Source organism: Festucalex cinctus, chromosome 1, assembly GCF_051991245.1.
Source record: "Festucalex cinctus isolate MCC-2025b chromosome 1, RoL_Fcin_1.0, whole genome shotgun sequence".
Classification (NCBI taxonomy): Eukaryota; Metazoa; Chordata; class Actinopteri; order Syngnathiformes; family Syngnathidae; genus Festucalex; species Festucalex cinctus.
Window position 1 is genome coordinate 20508548 of NC_135411.1, and position 22142 is coordinate 20530689.

The following is a 22142-nucleotide window of genomic DNA, read 5'->3' on the forward strand; positions in this document are numbered from 1 at the left end:
CCCAGGAGTTTTTAGGGCCTAATTAATCTTCTCTCCATCACAGTCACGCTATCATATGTAACGTCTGTTGTTGTGATAATTGCAACTACAAAAAGAGGGCTGACATGACATGAGGAATACAGTGATGCCTTTGCTAGATACGTTTAATTTGTTCCTTGAGTCACTAAGCTTTTATCATCTGATTATCAAAATATATTTTATAAAAAAGGAAAAAGTCACAAATATGTCGTGCCGAATGGTGAATCTCTAGCTCTTATTTATGTATAAATAATACTTACTCAGAGTCATAACCACATTTTGCCTTGATTTGAGATACTTAATGTAATGTAGTTCATACTTCGATAACATTGTCAAAAATGCAATTAAAAAATATCCCTATTTCTTTTATGGGATGGAATTCACCAATTTTGTAAGGTATGTTGCAATCAGTCATATTTGATATTATACACATGTAGGTATGGGCGAGTACTACGGGTGTGCCAAAAAATCGATTCATAAAACAATCGAGATTCTCATTTATTAATCGAATCGAATCGATATTAATATCCAAAAATCGATTTTATTTAAATTAGAAATGAAGAAGAAGGGGGAAAGGCAGTTGTAGCCCATATGCTGTTTTTGTGGAAAAAGGCACAATCCAAAATTAATAAATGTTTAAAAAAAAAAAAAAAAAAAGACACTTTATTGTCTCTATTTTTTTATTTTGTCTTGCAAAGCAGACTGGAGTAGATCATGACAATGTTGTGCATATCTGTAAATTGAAGCAGAAATCATTTGTCAATCAAATAATTTTGAATCGAAAATCATTTGAATCGAGAATCGAAATTCGATTCTGAATCGAATCGTAGGCCCAAAAATCGTAATCGAATCGAATCGCGAGACAGTCAAAAATTCCCAGCCCTAGCGAGTACCGATACCAGGTATCGATATCGGTGCCGATACTAGCCTTATTTTAAGGTATCAGCACTTGTGACGGTGGCCGATACCAATATAGGTCAGCCTATTGAGGCAGTTTTACGGTCAGGTTCTAGAAATTAGAGGAATAGAAGATTGCTATTAATTTCAGTTATTTTATAGAAAAAATACTACTTTCGATTATATAGGTCTTTCTTATCTGTCATTTTGGGGGGAATTTGATGTAGTAGTGATATCAATATTTAGTATCAGTGACTACTCAAGAGTTGAGTATCGGTATCGGTCTGAAGAAAAAAGTGGTATCCAACATGAAATACTGACGAAAAATAAATGTGATTAGACGTGTCATGTTTTGGTTCCAGGTCTTTGGGTTTTGTTTAGTTTTAGGTGTTGTGGTGTTTTGTCCTGTGTTCTCCCCATGTCTCGTTATTGTTTACTTCATCTACCTGCGTGTGTCTTCCCTTCCCCGTATGTGTAACCAATCAGTGCCCTCAGCCTATTGTGTCTCCCAGGTGTGTCTCGTTAGTGTTGGGGTTTGTAGTCAATGGTGTTTGTTCAGTCAGTGTTGAGCATTGTCAAGTCTTGGCGACCAGTCCTCTCACGTCCCATCCTGTCTTTTACTTGTTCATTGTAAATAAAGTTCCTTATATTGCCCATCCTGTCTGTCTCCCAGTAATGTTTCTCCGCCATCGGGTCCAGCTCCCTTCACCCACTCACACCACCCATCGTGACATGATGATTGTGTCTCTGTCAAATGTTTTCAAGGTGTTTCAGATTTATTTATACTATTTTTTCTTCTATTTTTTGTTATTACTGTAAACATTTTCAGTGGGAAAAATATGCTCTAAAGGAACAATAACGTGAAAAATCAACTTTTCGGAGCTTTTAGCCATGTTAAAATGCTAATTCCTCACCAAAAACATGACAGAAGTGGTTTTTTCCTCCATTCGCCCCTCTATGAGAAATTTTAGGTCATTCTGCTCTCCAAGCACCAGCCCCTCCCAACCTGAGAAACCAACCGGGTGCTCACTTTGTGACGTCATTAGGTGCGGACTCACCCCCGCACCGCCTCTGAGGACTAAATGCACGCCCACTTTCTCTGAGGCCATGGGATATTGACAAAATTAGCCTTTATCATTCTGTCCAAATGAATTCAAAGCAATCAATTATCCTTCACATTTGCAATGCCAAAGTGCAATGACAATTGGCTGTCTTAAAATCCCACAAAAGGTTCTGGCTGACATCGGTGTAAACTAACAAGTAAAACTTTTGCGCTACTGGACCTAACTGAATAGTGTCGGGGTTAGCGCAATTGTCCTGTAAGCAGCACGTACCTGGTTCGTCACACCTGGTTCGTTTTTTTTTCTCTCTCTCTGTTTCTTCTTCCCTCTCCTCCCCTTCATCCTCTATGATATATTGCGGCAGGGAACTGTTTTGTTTCAAATGTTTATTGAGGATTTGATGGCTTGCATAAGCAGAGATCCAGTAGTAAGCTGCAGCCAGCCGGCAACCACACGGGCAGAGGCGGGGTTTTACTGAACCGGGGTATTTTACTTCCGCATTAGAAAAATAATGAGCAAAATACCTCATATTTCATTAAAAAAAATAAAAAATAATACATCGCCTTGGTGTCAAAGGTAAGATTTAATCATTCTATGCCAAGAGTTAACTGTTGGACGATACTGTGATGTAAACCTTTTAAACAAGAGAAATGCTCTACTACAAAAACTGCCTGATAAGTTAAACACAAAAAAGCAGCCAAAGAAAAGCATAAAGTATCTCACCTTGCTTTGAGACATTAAATCTTGATTAAATTTTAGTCTTTTCATGTGACAACATTTTTATGAGCAGCTCTGCAAGGACACAATGCTTTGGTCATTAGAATGTCAAATATTTGTCCTTTGCACCGCCTCCATCTCCTCACAGCGAATTCATTACTCTGCAGCGCCTTGGGATTTGCTGAATAATGAACAAGTTTAATCTCATCTGTTGTGTGATGCCCGCACATGGCCAGGCTTGAAAATGTGGCCGAGAGAGGCATGCGCCACTTGAGCGCAGGCTGTTTCACGGGGGGAAAGTTGTGTGCATATCAGGCACTTGGTCTTTGTTGTTGGGTGAGTTCTCTCATGAGGGGGATGTGTTTCATGCTCACACAAAACCGACAAGGTAGGGAAGGAGTGCAAAACAGCATAATGTTAAGCCAGGGACACTCATACGATCAGGCATGATGAATATTTTCGGAATATATTTAATATATTCAGAAGTATGTTTCCGAACAGCTAGTGTTTAATAAGGCAAAATAGCACTACATAATACTGCACTTTTTGAAAAAATACACAATTATGACATAAACCGTTTTTGTCATATGTCTCTGTCAGACAGATAGGTATATATCTCAACTCCTCCTGGTTCATCGGTACGACACTGATATTTGTCTTTCTTCACAGAGGACACTGTTTTGTAGGGCGCCAACCTCACGATATGATGCGTATCACGATACAGGGGTCACGATACGATACGTATTTATGAGTAAATAAATGTTGATATTTTTCCTCTGCTTTCATTTTTCTTAGCAAGTCACAGTGTCCAATCACCGGTGAGCTATTTTTGCATTAATTGAAGACAATTAACTTCAAAGACGCTGCTGGTTTTTATTTTTTAGGTACAATCCTATTTATAGTTAACGAGCAATATCGATTGTGACGCCTGCGTATCGATACATGTATTGTAATGAGGCCCGCGACGATATATTGCCATATCGATTTTTTGAGCACACCCCTACTGTTTTGTATTCAAGACGCTCTTTAACTAATTTGCTCCCAAAAACATATAAATATGTTCTATTTTAAATTTTTTAAGTGTCCCAAAGACGTATTTATACGTTTTTTTTGTATTTGTTTATTTTTTTATGCTAGAGCATACAGGAGGCTTTGAAGCAGCCTCTCAACTGCAGAGAACAGGTGAAACAATGGTAGTAATTACAAAAATGGCCAGCAGTTGGCAGCAGAGTATAAGAGATCAACCAGGGCCATGTTGCAAAAAGCTGTTTTCCCCACAATTCTATATATGAATCTATCTTATATCTATGAATAATGATAAAGCTGAGCTATATTCTAATGCTAATTGCTGTAAAACGGAAACAGATAGAAATATACTTTTCTTCCTGATGAAAGAAAAGACTCTAATCTTTCTTTTGGTAGGTTCCATGTTTTTATAGCAATATAGCAATATAGCTTGCAAAATCAGTCAAAATCCAGTAAAACTGAAAATGGCTGGTAGTGAATGAGTTAAAGCTGGATTCAATGATGTTCTCAAAAAGTGGAAACCAAACATCTGTTTAAAAAACTGCGCATGCCGAAGACCATCCTACCAGCTCTCATGCTCGTCCGGGGGAAACGCCTCTCAAATGTCGCTAACTTCCGAGCTCATCTTCATCAGAAGCCGGTCTCGTTTCATACGGATGTCCTCTTGTGACTCTCAGCTATTTTCAAAGTACGCGGTCAGCTCGGTGGAGCTACAACGATGAATGGCCGTATCCGAAGCTCACTACACGAAGCTAGCTACATGCTACAAACACTCGACGTGCACATGCACAGCTAGGAACGAGCACGCACAACGTCTTTACACATATGGATTGACAGAATCGAGAAACAGTCGGTTAGATGATCCACCCGGATGACGCAGCCACAAAAATATCATTGAACCCACCTTTAAAGAGTGATAACATCGCAACATAGATGCTATTTATTGCTAGCATTATGCTACTGGACAGACAAGCTAAACTTTATGGCTTCCCCCCCCCATAAATAAATAAATAAATAAATACATAAATAAATAAATACATACATAAATAAATGGAGTAGCTGGCTGCTCTTCACTTGTAAGATTAATGTGTCATCCTGTGTCATCATTAGTATCAGTCACGTATAATTTTGGGAAAAATACAGGACTTGTGCTTGGGACCAACATCCAACATTCTGGCCACTCATGCTTTGTAGCTCGGTTGTTGCTATGCTGACAAATTCTGTTTGTTTGTTTTTTTTATTGTTTTTGTTTTTTTCTCGCTGAAAACATTTACCGACACTTTTACGCCAGGATCGCTATATGGGGTAAGAGAGCTTCATAACTTCACTGTTTCATTCAACCATTCAGATCTCAGTAATGTGAATTGTGTCACACAAGTTAGGTTTACATTTCAAAGTGACTTTTTTTCCTTGATGGGATTTGCGTTCATTTGATTGTTGATTGTTCTGACAACATGAGTAGCACTAAGAAAAATACCTTATGAGAGAAACGGTTGCACACGCGTGTGCTAGCATCACGCATGCATGATTGTCTCGTACAGCACAGAGCTGTGTGGGTAATGGAGGCACGGCAAGATGTCGTAGTAAGCATACGCTGGGTGATGTGATGAGCGTTACGGTGGAGCAGGTTTTTGAAGGTTCAAACATAGAGTATGCATTGTCAAGCTAACGAGAATGCTGACAGTACGTTTTTTGCATGTTGAAAAGTGCCTGGACGTGATATTTTTAGAAGTGTCGGAGCTCCGTACTGGTGCGTTCCGGCCCGGTAAAAACACTGAGTTTGACAGTAAATCTCAACTAGGAGTGGCAATAAATATTTGAAGATTGTTTTGGATGATTTGTTATTTGTTGCCTTGTTAAGTGCTGCTCACTCTGCCAAGCTTAGGCACCTCATACTTGGACAGAGGTATATTTGTATGGTATAAACATAGTGTGTGTCACCACTGTGAGAAAAGATGACACAGTTTATGGTGTGAATGGCGAATGCCATGCCATGTAAAAAAGTCACACTTCAACTATGCAGTGAGTCAGTCACTTACAGCATCTTTCTTAGTTTCATAAATGTAAATAAAGGATTATTTTGCCATAAAATCCATTTCTCAGTCTTGCTTTTGTTTCATGATTTGAAATGTCACAAAAGCAAAATATATTGGTATCAAAATCACTGTTCTGCTTGACATGTTTTTTTTCCCACAAATATCTAATTTTCTCTGCTTTTTGACAGAAATCAGTGTATTTGTGAAACCAACTAATAACTTCTACTGCCTATTGCTAAACAACAGAAAACACTAGAAACAAACTTTTTCTTGGTGAAAGTAGAGAGTCTACTCTTTTGGTAGGTTTGGTGCTTATATTTCCCCAGAACATCACATTATGTAACAGTAAATGAGTTAAAAACTTCTAATGTATTTGACTTGTCATAATGGTGTATTTATGTCAGTTTCTTGTTTGTGAGTCTGTTTAAACAGGGTAAGCATGTACTGCTAATCAAGGTGGATTTGAGCGTTTTTCCCGCCTTCCAATCAAATTCACCTGGGATTTAGCTCCAGCTTCTCACAATTGACAGAAACAGTTGAAAATAAATAAATGATTGGGTCTCTTTTCAATTATCACAAAACTGCTTCACAAGAAGGCTTTAGAATGCAAAGCAGTGGAAAATAAAACCTAATAACAATGTAGGCAGGGCACCATAAAAAGTAAACAACACTATAAAATACTGAGCAATGAAACAGCTAATAAAGTGAACGACTGGAATGATTAGATCTTTTGTGGATATCCATTCTGTATTCTTCTTGTTGACTTTGACACGGTTCACACTGCGACAATAATCCCTTTGCCCAGTGCGTCCCCGTGATAAAAATACTACTGTCTCCCTTCAATGCAGTCATAAAGCATCCAACAGCAACCAGATGGGAGGCGCGGGAGCTGATCTGGTGTCCGGGGTTCAGTGTGGGAGTTAACTGACTAATTCTGCTTCTGAAGTTGCTCTCGTGGGAGGTGGACCAGTTAGAGATGGCAGCTCTGGTAACCCACCTGCTGCTCTCGTAAGGGCGCCGCTAGCCAGATGGCCAGGTACTGCTCTCCCTGTCTGTCGCACCAGGGAGGCCAATAGAGAACCACTAACATGCCCCAATTAAACACTTGATGGGCTTAAATATGTGAGTGCAAGCTGCCTGCCGTGACTGAGTCATTATCACATTGGATCAAGTCGCTGGTCTCAATTGCAGGGCACACTGAGCAAACAATCTATGGACAATGTAGACTCTTACATTGTAGAGTCTCAATGAAACACAAGACACAAAATTTAACCTGATTTTGTCCCTTCCTGGCCAAGGATGACAAACCTCGGATTATTTTGTTTGATATAGAATAAGAAGTTCAGAAAGTGGATGGATGGCTGGATTATTTTATAAAATTAGAGTGAAATGATCTCTATAACAGGGTTGCACATTTGTATTTGATATTTTTGTGGACTGTATTGGATGCTCATGCTCTGGTTAAGAAAATAATGAATCAAAAGTTATTCATTATTCAGTACAGTAAATCTCCCCTCCGTTGCAGGTTCCAGGTTCGTGGTCCAGCTATTTCATTGATTTATTTATTTTTGTACAGTTATTACAGTACACTTATGTGGTGTGGTACCGTTATTTTGGTCGACCTTTCATTTACATTATGCACAATTCCATTATCAACCACAATGAAGTAATTCCACCATGGGCACACTTATTTAGCTTGAGACGGGGTGAATTTCGAAGCAGTGAAACAGGATTTATTTCACCACAGCCTTAAGGCTCATCTCATCTGTCTCATCTCAATTTGATAGGTCCTCACTCCTCTTTTTTTTTTTTACATGCCCCTCAAACCAGAAATTCCATTGCGGAGGAGATTGACAGAGGTGTGAGGCGGGAGGAGGTAGAAATGTTTTGGGGGAAACTAGACGATGTCTGCTAAAGATGACGTCACGTCATTGACACGCATCGCAAATCCAACATATGCTAGGTTGCATTCAAGGTTTTAATGTGTGAGGAGCTAGGACATTTGGCATTTAGACTTTTGAGATGAGAAGTTTTTGTTTTTGTTGAATATTACTGAAAAAAAAAGAAAAAAAAAAGAAAAGAATATTACTGAATGTCATCCACTGTAGTCCTGCTTTTTATGCCTACAGAAAGCAACGACAGTAGGTTAATTTTGTAATGGACTTCGTATTGGTAGATCATGGCATAAAAAAAAAAAATCTAATTTAAGCACTCAAATGAGGTGCTGAAGTGTGTTGACAACCCAGAAAAAAAAGAAGAAAAAAAAAAGAATATTACTGAATGTCATCCACTGTAGTCCTGCTTTTTATGCCTACAGAAAGCAACGACAGTAGGTTAATTTTGTAATGGACTTCCTATTGGTAGATCATGGCATTAAAAAAAACCCATCCAATTTAAGCACTCAAATCAGGTGCTGAACTGTGTTGACAGCCCTAAATTTTAGCTTACTGCTAGCGCTCTGCGCTCCCAACTGGCGGGTGTGGGTTTGAACACAGAATAAACCCCTGGAAAAAAAAGGGGGCTGATTGCGGGAGGTTGGGGCAACCCCCGATGTACTGTATCTTTGGGCATGATTATTGATGTATGTGTTGAGATTATAAATGTGTTAGCTTGGGAAAAAATAAGATTTGTTTACTTTAAACATATAGAGGGATCAGTACACAGTATCCCTTGCGCTTGCTTTTTCTCAAAATGTGTTTAAATGTCTCTGCCTGTAACCCTGAGCAGGATAAGCAACAGAAACTAACCGAATGATTGAAGGTCTTCTCAATATCACATAAAAGCTTTACAAGACAAGTACAGAATGCAAAGCGGTAGAAAACAAGAACTTATAACAGTGTAGGCGGGAAACTATAAAAAGTCAGAGACGCTATAAAATAAAGAGCAGTGAAACAGCTAATAAAATACACAGCCACCATTAACCAGCCTGACAGACCCCAATTAAATCTTTCTTGATCATTTTGGCTCAAGGACAACTTCTCTCGTTAATCACATCTCATCATCTCTCATCATTGCAATTTCTTGTTAGCTCGGTCCTGATGAACATAACACACATATACAATCTCACTAATCGATTGTGCTTAGGGTGATACAGTTTTCCTTGTCATGTTTTATTGATCTTACCGTTGTTACGTAGCTGCCAACAAAAACGTTTTTGCCATCCAGCATAGTAAACACATAATTTGGGTATACATCTGACTGTTATGATAAAATGCAAGTGAATTAACGTCAAATATCAGGATACGTGTTCCCTTAAAGATCATATATTTGATTATATATGTATCACGATACATATAATATCGTGACTCCTGTATCGTGAGGTTGTTGGCAATACCCAGATCGAGTGCTTCCCCTTCAAACAACCCGAAAGGTTGCCGGATCTTACCTAATGACAAGGTTGTTGTTTTTTTTCCTACAGTAATAAACTTCCAATCTGTCATTTGCCATACTTAATGAATTTTTATTTCAACCTGTCGCTCTTCAGCATAGTCTGCCCAGTGGCTTAACTACTCCCCCGAGATGTGCAGTTTAACACAAAAGCAGATGCTAATGCTCGCCTGCTGGCAGGCATTCTACTTTTCTTAGAGATTGTTGGCTAAAGTGGCGTCAACATATAATTGGCCTACCTATTTTTAAATTATTTATTTATTTATTTTATTGATAGAATGATTCGCAAATATTACTTCTACAATGACCAAACAAGCAATTACATATTGTTTATATCGTTTTCTTTTTTATTTTAATTTGATGAATTACATATCAGCTTTCTGTTAAATGTGATCAGGCAAATAGTTCAAGATTTTTGGGCCTGTATCCTACTAGACTAGTTTCACCCCTGCAGCCGAATCCCATTCAGAAACATATAAGAAAACTGTAATAAGATGACAATTTTTTAAAAACAGTTACTTGGGACTTATTGAGATATTTTCACAATTTAGACTTTGACACAGAGCAGAACGTGGAAGAAACAATTTTTGCTTCTAAAACGAAATTATCTTTATTCACTATGGTGTTTTGAAGAGAAATTGTAATATTTTAGTCAATCATAGATTAGTCATTTAAGTCATCTTTGCATAATTCGGAAAGCGCTACACTATATAAACCAATTTATAGTATTTTTAAAAGAAGCACCTATTTTTTTATTACCTCTGTCCTATTAATATAGTGCATGCCTCGGACTGCTGAAAAATAAATGGTGGGCCGCAAATATACTTAAAGGATACTTAAATTATACTTGCATTTTCCTCAAAGATGCTTTATCACTTTAATGTATACAGTATTTCTCCTCTATTTTAAAATCTTGAAAAAATATATATTCTAAACAATACATCTTCAAAATCCAGTTTTATCAAAATACTTTGTTACTACTCGTGTAATCCAATAAATAAAACTGCATCACAAGAATGCTAATTTAACAAACAAAAAACGCTGTTCAGTCTTCTTTCACATATGTTTTATTCATCCCTTCTTCAACTCAGTCAACTTGATCTTTCACCTCACGCAGCTTTGTGTTTTTCTTTGTCCTCATGATCTTTCAAATCTCCAACAGCTTTATTAGACCCTGAAACATAAATGCCAACATTGCACATGGGGCACTCAGCCTCCCATTTTTCACAATCGGTAAGGTAAGCGGGGATTTTTTATTTATTTTTTTCCTTGCAGATCATCTTGCCATTTTGTGAGAAGCAATGCTGCGCCGACGTCTGCTCCCTCTATTCCTGAGCACAGCATAGCCACCCACTAGGCAGGCTCTTGGGGATTACGTCACACGGGCAACACAGTACTGTATCTTGTGCAAAACAATATAATCAAATGCTCGTGACTCACGTGAAAAATATTGAAAATTGACCATTGAGCAGGTTTTAAATTACATTAGCTGAACTCTGGGAAGAAAATAATTTTCTTTCTTCCCCTTTTCATTCTACATCAAATAATTTTTTTGCAAATGAATGGAATTTGTAGAATACCTCTTGGCACCACAAACTAAACAGTTGACATGTCCAGGCAAAAGGGGACTTTACCGGCCTGTTTGTTTATAATCTACCATCACAAGTTAGGACCTGCTGTTAGCCTAGCAACACTAGTTGGAATGCACTTTAGTTTGGAAAATTGCAAAGTTGTGAATTGAAACTTGCAATTTCAGCTCCGCTTACTACCTGAACAGAGATTTAATTACATGCAAGTGAAATAAATGAAGGGAAATGTGTACAACAATTCTATCCAATTACTCAATTGAATCATTCTAAAAGGATTTGATAAGTCCCACTCAGTATTAACCTAGTAACATCTAATTGGAAGTAGTGGTGTTCCGATACCATATCAGCAGAGGCGCCAATACTGCATTAAAACAGTATCTGTATGTACTCACAAGTAACATGCCGATACCATTAATTCCAACACTAATATAGGCTTTTGGATGCTGCATCTTTCTTGCTCATGCACAACATTCACCGATATGTGGCATGTTCACTGCATGCCCATCCAAGATATTCTATTGGCCCTTGAATGCTCTGAACCAATGGCAGGACAGCTTTTTCAAGGTGAAGGGAGAGGAAAAAAAAAAAAAAAAAAAAAAAAACCCTTAGGTATCGGCCAATACTGCAAAGCTGGGTATTGAAATTGGGGACCAAAAAACTGAATCAGAACACTAATTGGAGGGGTGGGGAAAATGCCTAGGTTTGTCCTGATTCTCATCCAAACAAATTAGGGAGATTGTTGAATAACTGTCAATAACGGGGCTTTTGTTGACTAAGTGTCCAAATTTGACGGTCCATATTCATGCCAAAGCCAACTTCTGCAGTTCCAAAATTTTCCAAGTTTGATTTTTAGGCTAATTTAAAAGGGAAATTGCCATTTTTGTCTGTCAAGAGTAAACCCACATACAGCAGTGCATTTCCATCCGCAACCCTCCGTTCATACGAGCAGAACAAACAAGTCTGGAAGAGTCGTGATGCCCATTTCAATGAATAGAGGGGTGGAGGAGTTGGGAAAAGGAGGCGTGCAGAGCAGGAGAATACACAAGTTGAATGGTAAAAACTAGAAAGGCTTGCAGGGTGATTGAGGATGTGCACCTTTAAAATTTATAGCCAATGCAAACTGGCTTTTTTTTTTATGGCTGGGAGATGTCAAACTGGAAATTTATACCTTGTGCAACAGCTCTAGTAGCCATTTGAAGCCTGTTAAGGTACTTTTGCATTCTAGGCTATCCTGTGCCAAGTTTCCAGGGGATATGTACATTTTCTGACCTGCAGCCAAATAAAAACCTTTGTTCCAGTCGAGAACCCAAATGACAAGTCAAGGGCAGTGTCAAGAATGTTTAGCCATCTATTTACTAACCATTTTAACATTTCACTTTGTGAGCATAAATTAGTTCCAAGTCAAGGCTGTGACCTTCACATCAGCAATGACAAAAGCATGGCTACAACAGACTGCTTTTAACAAGCCTTTATTAAAAATCATGACTTGTTTTGGGGAAGTGCTCATCTGTTCCAATTTTTCAAGCCACCAGTAGAGAAGCCCCTCATTGGAGTCAGAATCACTGGCCTGCTGGAGACCACATCCCGGCTTTGAGACTTATGGGCTGAAGGTTTACCTGCAAATTCTGGGGAGAGGGAAAAAAATAAATAAAGCCAAGCATAAAGAGCAGCCATCTTTTAAAGTTGTAAGCAGTTACTCACGGTGTCTATGATGGCATGGTGGGTCACAGGAGTTTGTGCTGCTAGGATTGCACACTGCTGTCGCACAGTGGATGAAAACCTAACAAGTCAATAGTTTAGTCGGTTGGATTGTACAGACAAACAAATTAGACAAATCATTTAATAGGCATCTGATACCAATTTTACACATGTTTGTCCCAAGGACTGATGGTCAAATTAGTTTTGACTACACAAACCAAGAAAGGTAAACACAAGGGGCCAATTTGACCAATTTTCTCCTTGCAATTAAAAAAAAAAATAAGCAAACCAACCAATTAGACAGGTGCCTAAGAGCCCATCGCCAACACTTGAATCAAATAATGATCAGATCAAGGCTTTAAGACCCTGATAAAATCAGGCACAACTAACTGTTTTTTTATCTCTTGAGCAAAAAAAATAAATAAATCAGCAAAGGCCCAATTATTTGCCGTTTAAAGGAATACCAACCTGAAGTTAGTGCTTTTGCCTGACAAACTGAGCCACTGGTTTTATCAAGTTCCACAAATCACAAGCATTTGCCACAACCATGTTAACAGATAAATTCAGTTTGCCTTACACCAATTACTAATAAAGGTGCTTCATTATAACCCATCAAAACATGTTTTAGTGACGTACCCTGTCCCTTTGTGGATTGAAGTGATTTGGATCCACAAAGGAGAACATCTTGAAGATGAAACGCTTGTAGTGTGTTGGGTAAAGTACGCTGGCAGATGCCTGCACAGGGACCAAGGTTGTCTGGTAGCGATCATCATTATAGGGACACCTACAACCAGTCAAAACAAAAATAAGTTAACAAAGATGGCAAAATATCTTAAAAAAAAAAAAATACAGATTCAATTACCCATCAACTATAAGATCCCACTGAGGGATACTGTTCAGATTGGGCGTGGTGGTGGCCCAGCAGCGCTCCAGATTCAAAACGATGTTTGGATCAGACCTGTCGAGAATGCGGACCTCAACATACACCGGTTGCTTGAGAACTTTGGTGACTGGGTAGTCTGCTGCAGTGTAGAACGAGTTATACGCCGCCTCTTCTGCAAGTAGACTTTCACTTAGAAACAAATTTTACTGCATTGCAAGACAGCGTCACCGTACACACCTTCAACGCAACCCTTTGAGAAACACTCGCCATTGCCCAGTCTGAGCTCCACTCTGAGGGGTCCCCCGGCAGCTACTGGCACAGGTGGAGGAAGAGCGTTGACCTCGATGACTAGCGCTTCCACACCTGTACTTGAATATCTACACTGGAACAGCAACCTGGGGAAAGAAAACAGGATGAAGACATTCCAAACACCATCAAGGGGAATGACTTCAAAACAGTTTGTAAAAGCGGGAAATTAAGAGCAATGAATGACACTTTACTCACATTGGTATTATGCCATTTTAAAAATTGCTACAAATGTTTGAAACTCCAACTAGACCATTTAATATCTAATGCTTCAATGAGAAATCTGTTTTCTCAAGTGCACTCACTCAAAATGGCTGTCCCTGGTGATGGAGCCTCTAGGTCCGATTCCAACTTCATATGCTGACGACATGTGGTTCTCATACACCACATAACCGTCTTCCTCCTGGAGTAAATTGTGGCCAAAAAAAAAAAAAATTAAACAGACTAGTGGTAATTTTAAGCTAGTTTTAAAAAGAAACTACCCACCTTGACTGTAGTGCCACACAGGGTCATGGGGAACTGAAAGATGGCAAATGTATCAGTAGTGTCGACTGCATTGCAAGTGGGATCGTTCATTTCCATCAGGCTGACTGAAGTCACATCCACCGGGGGCAATGTGGAGTCACGAGCCACCACAACCACAAATTGGCCATCTCTTGTACACTGCACAGTCACTGGCAAGATTCATGGAAGGTCATTACAAATGTGTTTGCCAAAATCAACTCAAGTGCCTTAATGGTCTGTGGTACCACAAGTCTAAAAACTTATGTTTGCAGGATATGAACAAAAGCTACTTCAGCCATCTTGTCATACTGCTGACTGAAAACACCAGTTGCTCATGGTTTAGGTAATGACTCAATACAGCTCAGCTTGTGATCACATGACTAAACTGGTCCACCATTACCTGACCAACTGATTGCACTCAAGTTTTGTTTAAAAATAAATAAATAAACTGACATCACATTTAAGGCAAAGCAGTGGCCCAATTCAAAAATGTTTGGAAAATAGTTAAATTTTTTTAAATAAACTACACATGAATCAATATTCTTCAACAATTGAGTTAAGTCTCAAAAGTTGCAAATAGTTTCTAAATTTAAAAAAAAAAAAAAAAAAAAAGAAAAATTTATAAATGTTACCAAATATGTAACCATCTGTTTCATAACTTGTTTTACAACTCCGTGCTATTCATTTTTCAGAGGACTTATTAGATTTTTTTTTGGTACAAATTTTAGAAAGTCAGAGGAAAAAAAAAAAAAAAAAAAACCCCACCCATTACAAAATTGATTCCTCAAATTTTCAGTCGCTTCAAAACATTTTTAATCCTGGCAACTACAAATGTCTTCTACTTTGAGAAGAAATCTATCAAATGTTTGTTCATTGTCATCTTAAATTGTTCGCATGCCAAATGTTCCAATTTAACAGATAATAGTTTAGCAAGCTTTCAAATTATGAAATTGTCAATAAGTTAAACCAAAACGTTTGCATTTTTACTTGTTTCATAACTTAGCACTTACCACGTTTTTCCAAAAAAAAACAAAAACAAAAACGCTGGTCTCATGTAAACCAATTAATCTGATAATTTTTACTCACACGTCGCTGCATAATGTCGAGTTACCTGCTTTGCCGTAATAGCACTGGCGTCCGTTGTGGCAGCAGTTGATAGCTCCGCATTGCTCTCTGGTGATGTCGCGGGTGCCACACTGGATCATCTCTTCGTGCTCCACTTCACATTTGTCAACAGGAGTCGCAGGCAGAGGGAGCCCCGACTGCTGCTGCTTCTGTGGCAGCGACGCGGGAGGCTTGTTGTTGATGTTCAGAGTCCCCATCCAGTTTTGGGCCACAGCGTCACCGGCCAAAAGGCCGACAATCACCAGCAAAACACCAAACGGGCTCCTGGAACGCTCCATGACGGTGCTTGAGAGTGCAGGGACAAAGCATAAAACGTCAGACGCAGGCTTTATACTTGATGGATGGCAGCGGGGTTGGCTGCGGGTTCCGCCTCTTGTCATCAGGAGTCAATTGAATGCCAGCCGTGTGGAGTTAATCAGCTCGGCGCTGACAGGTGGACCATAATGGCTGGGAGGGGGGCACTTGTGGGCGCTGGAATCAAAACGAGTGGATTTGTCGCTTTTTTTGTGAGTGTGGAGGTGATAGAGGTTACGTTTTTTGTTGTTGTTTTTTTTAGTTCAGTGACCATTTGTCAAATGGTCCATTTGTCAAACTCCATTTTATTGTTAGTATTCTTCCTTGCTGTTGATAATCATAAACACCTTTTTAAAAGTATGCTGGTAGGTCACTAATTTTACATGTTGCCTTGTTAGTCCATGATTGTCCTCAGTGATGATCCTGTCGTATGGAGTATGTTAAAAGTGCTTTTTCAACAATTGATCGACAGCGATATACTACACTTGTTTAAGACTATCACAAATACTGTGTTTGGCCTATACATGATTTTCTTATATAGCCTGTATATTTAAATTTCGTTGATTGTCTGGCTCAAGGATGGGCAACTTAAAAGCTGGAATGAGTCACAATTTTTCATCAATGCTACTCAAAGGGAGAAAAAACATCCATGCGCTATTGTGCTTCCTATAGAGATGTATGACAAAAATGCTATTATAGATACTGTATGGACAAAATACATGCTCTTATCCATCCATCCATCCATCCATTTTCTTGACCACTTATCCCTCACAAGGGTCGCGGGGGGTGCTGGCGCCTATCTCAGCCGGCTACGGGCAGTAGGCGGGGACACCCTGGACTGGTTGCCAGCCAATCGCAGACATGCTCTTTATATAATTCATTTTTTATAATATGTTTCTCAAATATCAACCCAACAACAATGGGCTGGACAACGAAATAAACACATACTGTGATTTTTAATATATATTTTGTCTTTTTTGTTTTGATGTATTTAAGAATTTTTATTTAGCCCATTCCCTCTTATGGAAAACATTTATTGAATGTTTGTTAGCGATTTTGAGGAATTTTGGGCGTTTGTTTAAAAAAAAAAAAGAATAATTTAATCCATCCATTTCCTGAACTGCTTAATTTTTTCACAAGGGTCGTGGGGTTAATAATTCAATAAGTAAGAAAAATAATAATTCATTCATTTATTTTTAATCAATCAGGGCACCATCCCTGGTCTGGATGATGGACCTACTATTTGGCAAACTTAGTACACATACTGAGAATTGCAATTATTTTTACTTTGAGCCCAGTCCCCCCTTTTTTTCAGTCAGTAAATGCCATATTGTCAAATGTCATGGATTCATATTATCTCGAGTGATTATCCTGTGGTGTTTGGTGTGAGTTTTTTTTTTTCTCTCTCCACGATTTGCTTGTAAAATATTCAAGAATCAACTATTGAAAATGTTAAACCTGTTCAATATATACAATTGAAAATAATTATGTAGCTTACAGTATGTGGTCTATGCCAAGTTTGAATATATATGTACAATCTTTCTTTTAACTTTATGGATTACATTTGAGTTGGTAGTGATTCAGGCGGGAATAAGTAAATATTCTAGTAAAAGTACTGTTAATTGTTATGTTTGACCAGGTGTCCCCCATGTATATTAATATATGTGAAAAACTGTTGTGACACATACAGATGTATGGGCGGTACACTCAGGAGCTGGGTGTCTACGCCAAGGCGGAAGCGGCCCGCCTACGGGACGGTGGAGTGCGGAATGGCGGAGGACTACGGCGGAACACGAGCGTCCGAAGTCGTGCCGCAGATCTACAAGAGTACCAAAAAGATCCATGTGCTAAGTGCCAATGTAAGTACCTTCGTGTTTTGTCCTGTTGACCTTTCTTTTCACTGCCATTATAGAAAGAAAAGGAAAAATATGGCATTTACACGATTATTTGATATTGTAAATAATTACATTAAAATAACAACAAATACATTACAGCTACCATTAATTGCAATTTATTTTAAGTAAACGGTTAATTATTTACTATTAAATTCATTGATTAATATGGAAAACAAATTAATTGTTTTATTATTAAAATAAACTACACAGTTAACATTTGTTTCATGTATTTTCTTAAATCATTCAATTCAACAAAATTAAATAAATATAAACTAACATACAAAATCGGAATGCATTACTTTATTATTAAAATAACCTATTTCTCAGAAACATGTAACATCTTTTGAAATGTACTTTATTAAATAATTGAATAATATTAAAAAAATAATTCATTATAAATAATACAATACAAATGAGAATGGATTATATTATTCAAATACACAGTTTCACATGTAGAAAACATTTAATTTATTCATTTTATCAAATATTTGCTTTATTCGGTATAGCTATAAATAGTAAAATTTTGAGAATGGCTATTTTATAGGGGTGTGAATTGCCTCGTACCTGACGATTCGATTCGTATCACGATTCACAGGTTACGATTCGATTCGATGCCGATTAATCCCGATACAAATTTATAAGTCGATTGTTGCGATTTTTTTTCATTCAAATTTAGAAAATACTAATCAGTAAGCTTGTAGAGTGTAAGATTTATATGAAAATGTATTATTTATTTATCTGAAATTTCAGTCTTATAGAGGTTGTAATCTGTTTCATGTTTAAACAGCATTAAAATAAAATATTAAGGCTTAATGTTCCGTTCATATAACATTCTTCCATGCTTAAGGTGTGAATCCTAAAAAAAAAAAAAAAAAAAAAAAAAAAAAAAAAAAAAAAAAAAAAATCGATTTTGCCTATTATTGAATCGATTCGAGAATCGCGCGATGTAGTATCGCGATATATCGCCGAATCGATTTTTTTTTAACACCCCTACTATTTTATTATTAAGATCAACATTTTTTTTTTTTTTTTACAGTTAACATTTTTTAGCATGTACAGGTATATATATTAAATAATTGGTTATTGATTACAAATAGTGAAAAGAAAAATGGCAATGAATATTTTGGTAAATCTAAACTATTTTACAAAAACAGACAAAAAGAAAACAAATATTTTATTAAATATTTTTGGAATATTTAAAATTAACATAATTAAAATGTGAATATTTTATTTAGATCATTTTACATACTGCATATAGTGAACATGTTCTCCACATGTATTTTTATGAAACACTTGATTTAATTTGTGATAATTAAATGAAGCAAAATTAGTCAAATTTAAAAATGAAAGAATTATGTCCTATTAAATCTCATCTCATCGGACTGAATCACTCATCTTTGGATGCCATTTTTGTTGTGAGGGCAGGGAAACGGTTTGAAAAATACTTTAGTAGCCTTGTACATTTTCAGCTTGAAAGTAGAGCAGAGGGTCCACCTGAGTGTCGAGGTGACGAGACGTGACCATGATTCCTTGAGACTGATCTGAGCAATGACCTCCAGCCAAGCAAGCTGTCTCAATGTCAAACACAAGTGCTCAGTGGGTTTGTGTGTGTGTGACGGTTATTTTCTTTGTGCTGGTGCAAGCGTGTTGTTTCCTTGTTGGTTCAGCCTCGTCTGTCAGATTATCTTGTCTCGTTTTGTGAGTAAACAAAAGAGTGGCACCTGAGGAGGCGAGCTCCACTGCAATATGCAGGAAGACATCGAGAAGGGTACACATTAGGGGATATTTGAAGTATTTTCCTTCATCCTTGGGGGGGGCTAACAATAGTTGAGAAGCGCTAAAAGTATCTATCTATCTATCTATCTATCTATCTATCTATCTATCTATCTATCTATCTATCTATCTATCTATCTATCTATCTATCTATCTATCTATCTATCTATCTATCTATCTATCTATCTATCTATCGCTAGCTAGCTAGCTAGCTAGCTAGCTCTAGCTATCTATCAATATTCCATCCATCCATCCATCCATCCATCCATCCATCCATCCATCCATCCATCCATCCATCCATCCATCCATCCATCCATCCATCATCCATCCATCCATCCATCCATCTATCCATCCATTATAGCAGCAAGCATAATTAGCTATTTACTGTATCTAGCTAATGCTATCTACCCAGCTATAGCTATCCATCAATTCATGCATCCATCTATCTATCCAATGTGTCACTGCATTTGTCTGAAGTGCACCATTCAATGACGGCAATAACGATGCGTTTTCCCTCCGCACATATTCGTCTGTTTGCCCTTGTGACCAGTGATCTGATTAAATCTGAGATGGAGAGACTGCGACACAGGTGAAAGCGCCTTTAAATTCAGGCTCGCTCAATTTTTATGGGAGCCGTTTAACACCTTCGCAAAATGACCTAACTGATTTGTGTTCTGGCTCCCTGCTTGCTTGTAGATCAAGAGCCTTTTTTTTTTTTTTTTTTTTTTTAAAGACTGGTCATTCTCAACCACACTTCAAGTGTGTTGCAGAAATTAACCAGGCAGGTTCACTTAAATGGTTGGAAATTTATCATTTATTTATTACAAATAATGTATGTTTGTTCATCTGTGTGTTAGTGAAGTTGTGACAGGCAGAACGATTACAAACTCTTCCACTAGATGACAGAAGGTACAATTAACTAATTGTTTATTTAATTGTTTATTTGCGAATAAATTAAGATGAGGCTATCATTATTCCTTATCCACTGTCAAAAATGACCGACTTTCCAAACGGTTTATTAAGCGGTTGTGACCATCTTCCTTGTGTATATTTGTATGTATGAAGTATACTGCGCTCTAGTGGCCAAGCCACACACCAGAAGGAGCCACACAATGATGTATGAAATGACGCACAAAATGTTTCATTCTTTATATCGTACCCCATTATTTCATTAATGTATGTTAAAAGATATTACAGTTAGTTTACAGTAATATCCCCTCCATCACAGAGGTCACATATTACGCTCCAGACCAACCCCACAATAAGTAAAATCCATGATATAGAAATATCCAATTTAAATATTGTACTTCTAAGGCATGTTTTTTTTTAATAACATTTAAGATATTTAAACAAACTTTTAAAATAAATACTAAAATTATGGATAACACAAATATACTGATGCCTCTATGTGTTTACAGTAACTCACAATGTTCATCAATAAGATAAGGGTCGTCGCTTTTTGTAGGCGTAAAAAGCAGGATTACAGAGGATTTGACATTCATTAATCTTCAGCAAAAACTAGACTGGGCTTGAAATACTTCCTGTTTTCATTCTTCTTTCAAATTTACGCCATGTCACACACAATACTGTGCCGCCATCTATTGGTCAACAGTTTAATTACACCCAAAATAAACAGGAGGCAGAACAAAATACTTACAAACTGTACCAAAAAAAAATCTGTAAAGAGAGATCACTGTACAACATATTTATTTGCATATTCATTCATGATTCATGAAATTTACATGAATTTCAATGGAGAACGATCATTTGAGATAGAAAAACGTGGTCACAGAACAAATTAAACTGGCACTACTACATTCTTTTTCATGACTTTTTTTTTTGGTGTGCCTTGAGGTTTTTCTAATGTGGAATAATTATCTTCCTTAGCTCAATAAAAGGTTGTGAAACTGTTTTTAGACACCGCGGCTCGGCAGCCCTCCTCTGTTGTGACTTGTTTGTTAAGAGTTTAGCAAATTCCACTGCGGGAGTTTTAGTGATTCCCTCTTGTGTGTTGGCGTGCGTGTATGAGTGTGTGGTGGGCTGCGCTACATTTGTGTGTTTTTGATGATGAGTAACCAGAGCTGTAGCTTTTTGGACGAAGGCAGCCCACGCATGCAGTAAAAGGCGACGCTTTTCTTGTGGCCCAGAGCTAAAAACAAGCCCTGAATCCGTGCGTGTGTGCGTTTTTAAACCTGGAGCAGTAAGGCTTTCTGAGACTTGTTACACATATCTCCGTCTGCCAGGCAGTGTCCAGTGAAGTGTGAATAACCCTCCACAAAAAATATCAAAGGAACGTCACCACCGCAAAAAGAAATGTTTCACTTTTTAATCTCGTCTTTGTCCACCCAGTGTCTTGACAAGTGTGTGCGAACTAGGGATTAAACAGTTTACGGTGGAGTTATTGAGAAAAAAAAAATCATTTTCGTGTATGAAGTTGTTTTTTTTTTGAAAAATTGTAATATGTCGAGAATAAATTCAGATTGGTTCCAAATGAAGTCAATTGTTTTCATTAAAAAAAAAAAGAAGTCAGATTTACAGAAATTTCAAACTAACGGTTAATATTATCATTTTCTATCGTCAATATCATACTTAGCATCTCTGAGTGTAACCGGCTCTGTCGCTGGCTCCAAGTCGTATTCTGTTAATACCTGTTATTAGTGTGTGTGTGAGTGGGTGGGGGGGACTAATGTTCATGTAGGCCCTATAAAGTCATTTTTTTTTTAAGTTTAATTATTCTTATTATTATTATTTTTTTTTTTTTTAGAAAATTTGATTGGACAAAATAATTCTGATGGTATGAGAATAATTTTGGGGTGAAATCAGGCTTTCAAAGAAATTTTTTATTTTTGAGTAAGAATTTAGAATTACCGATAAACTGTGACAAAATTTCATTTGGTTAGTTTATATTCTAATTATCATCTATATAGCATATT

General features: G+C 37.5%; 2 protein-coding genes across 5 annotated transcripts in view; one reads left to right on the forward strand and one right to left on the reverse strand.

The window, feature by feature from the left end:
• The window catches only part of LOC144019158 (chloride channel protein 2-like), a 77607-nt gene that overhangs the window by 26133 nt on the left and 29332 nt on the right, over positions 1–22142 (forward strand). For 3 of the 4 annotated variants that reach the window (XM_077522035.1, XM_077522027.1, XM_077522052.1), the window contains one exon: positions 17232–17400. In XM_077522035.1, coding sequence (XP_077378161.1) covers positions 17232–17400 — 169 coding nt within the window. Of the gene's footprint in view, positions 1–15639; positions 15681–17231; positions 17401–22142 lie in introns of those variants that run through there. The other variant, XM_077522044.1, reaches the window with a different exon arrangement.
• On the reverse strand, positions 12185–15565 carry LOC144019182 (zona pellucida sperm-binding protein 4-like). Its single transcript, XM_077522073.1, has 8 exons — positions 15234–15565; positions 14105–14292; positions 13924–14021; positions 13550–13707; positions 13292–13484; positions 13066–13213; positions 12433–12511; positions 12185–12356 (listed from the first exon to the last, which is right to left on the reverse strand). The coding sequence occupies exons 1-8, from the start codon at positions 15523–15525 to the stop codon at positions 12235–12237; spliced, it is 1278 nt and encodes a 425-aa protein (XP_077378199.1). The 5' UTR covers positions 15526–15565; the 3' UTR covers positions 12185–12234.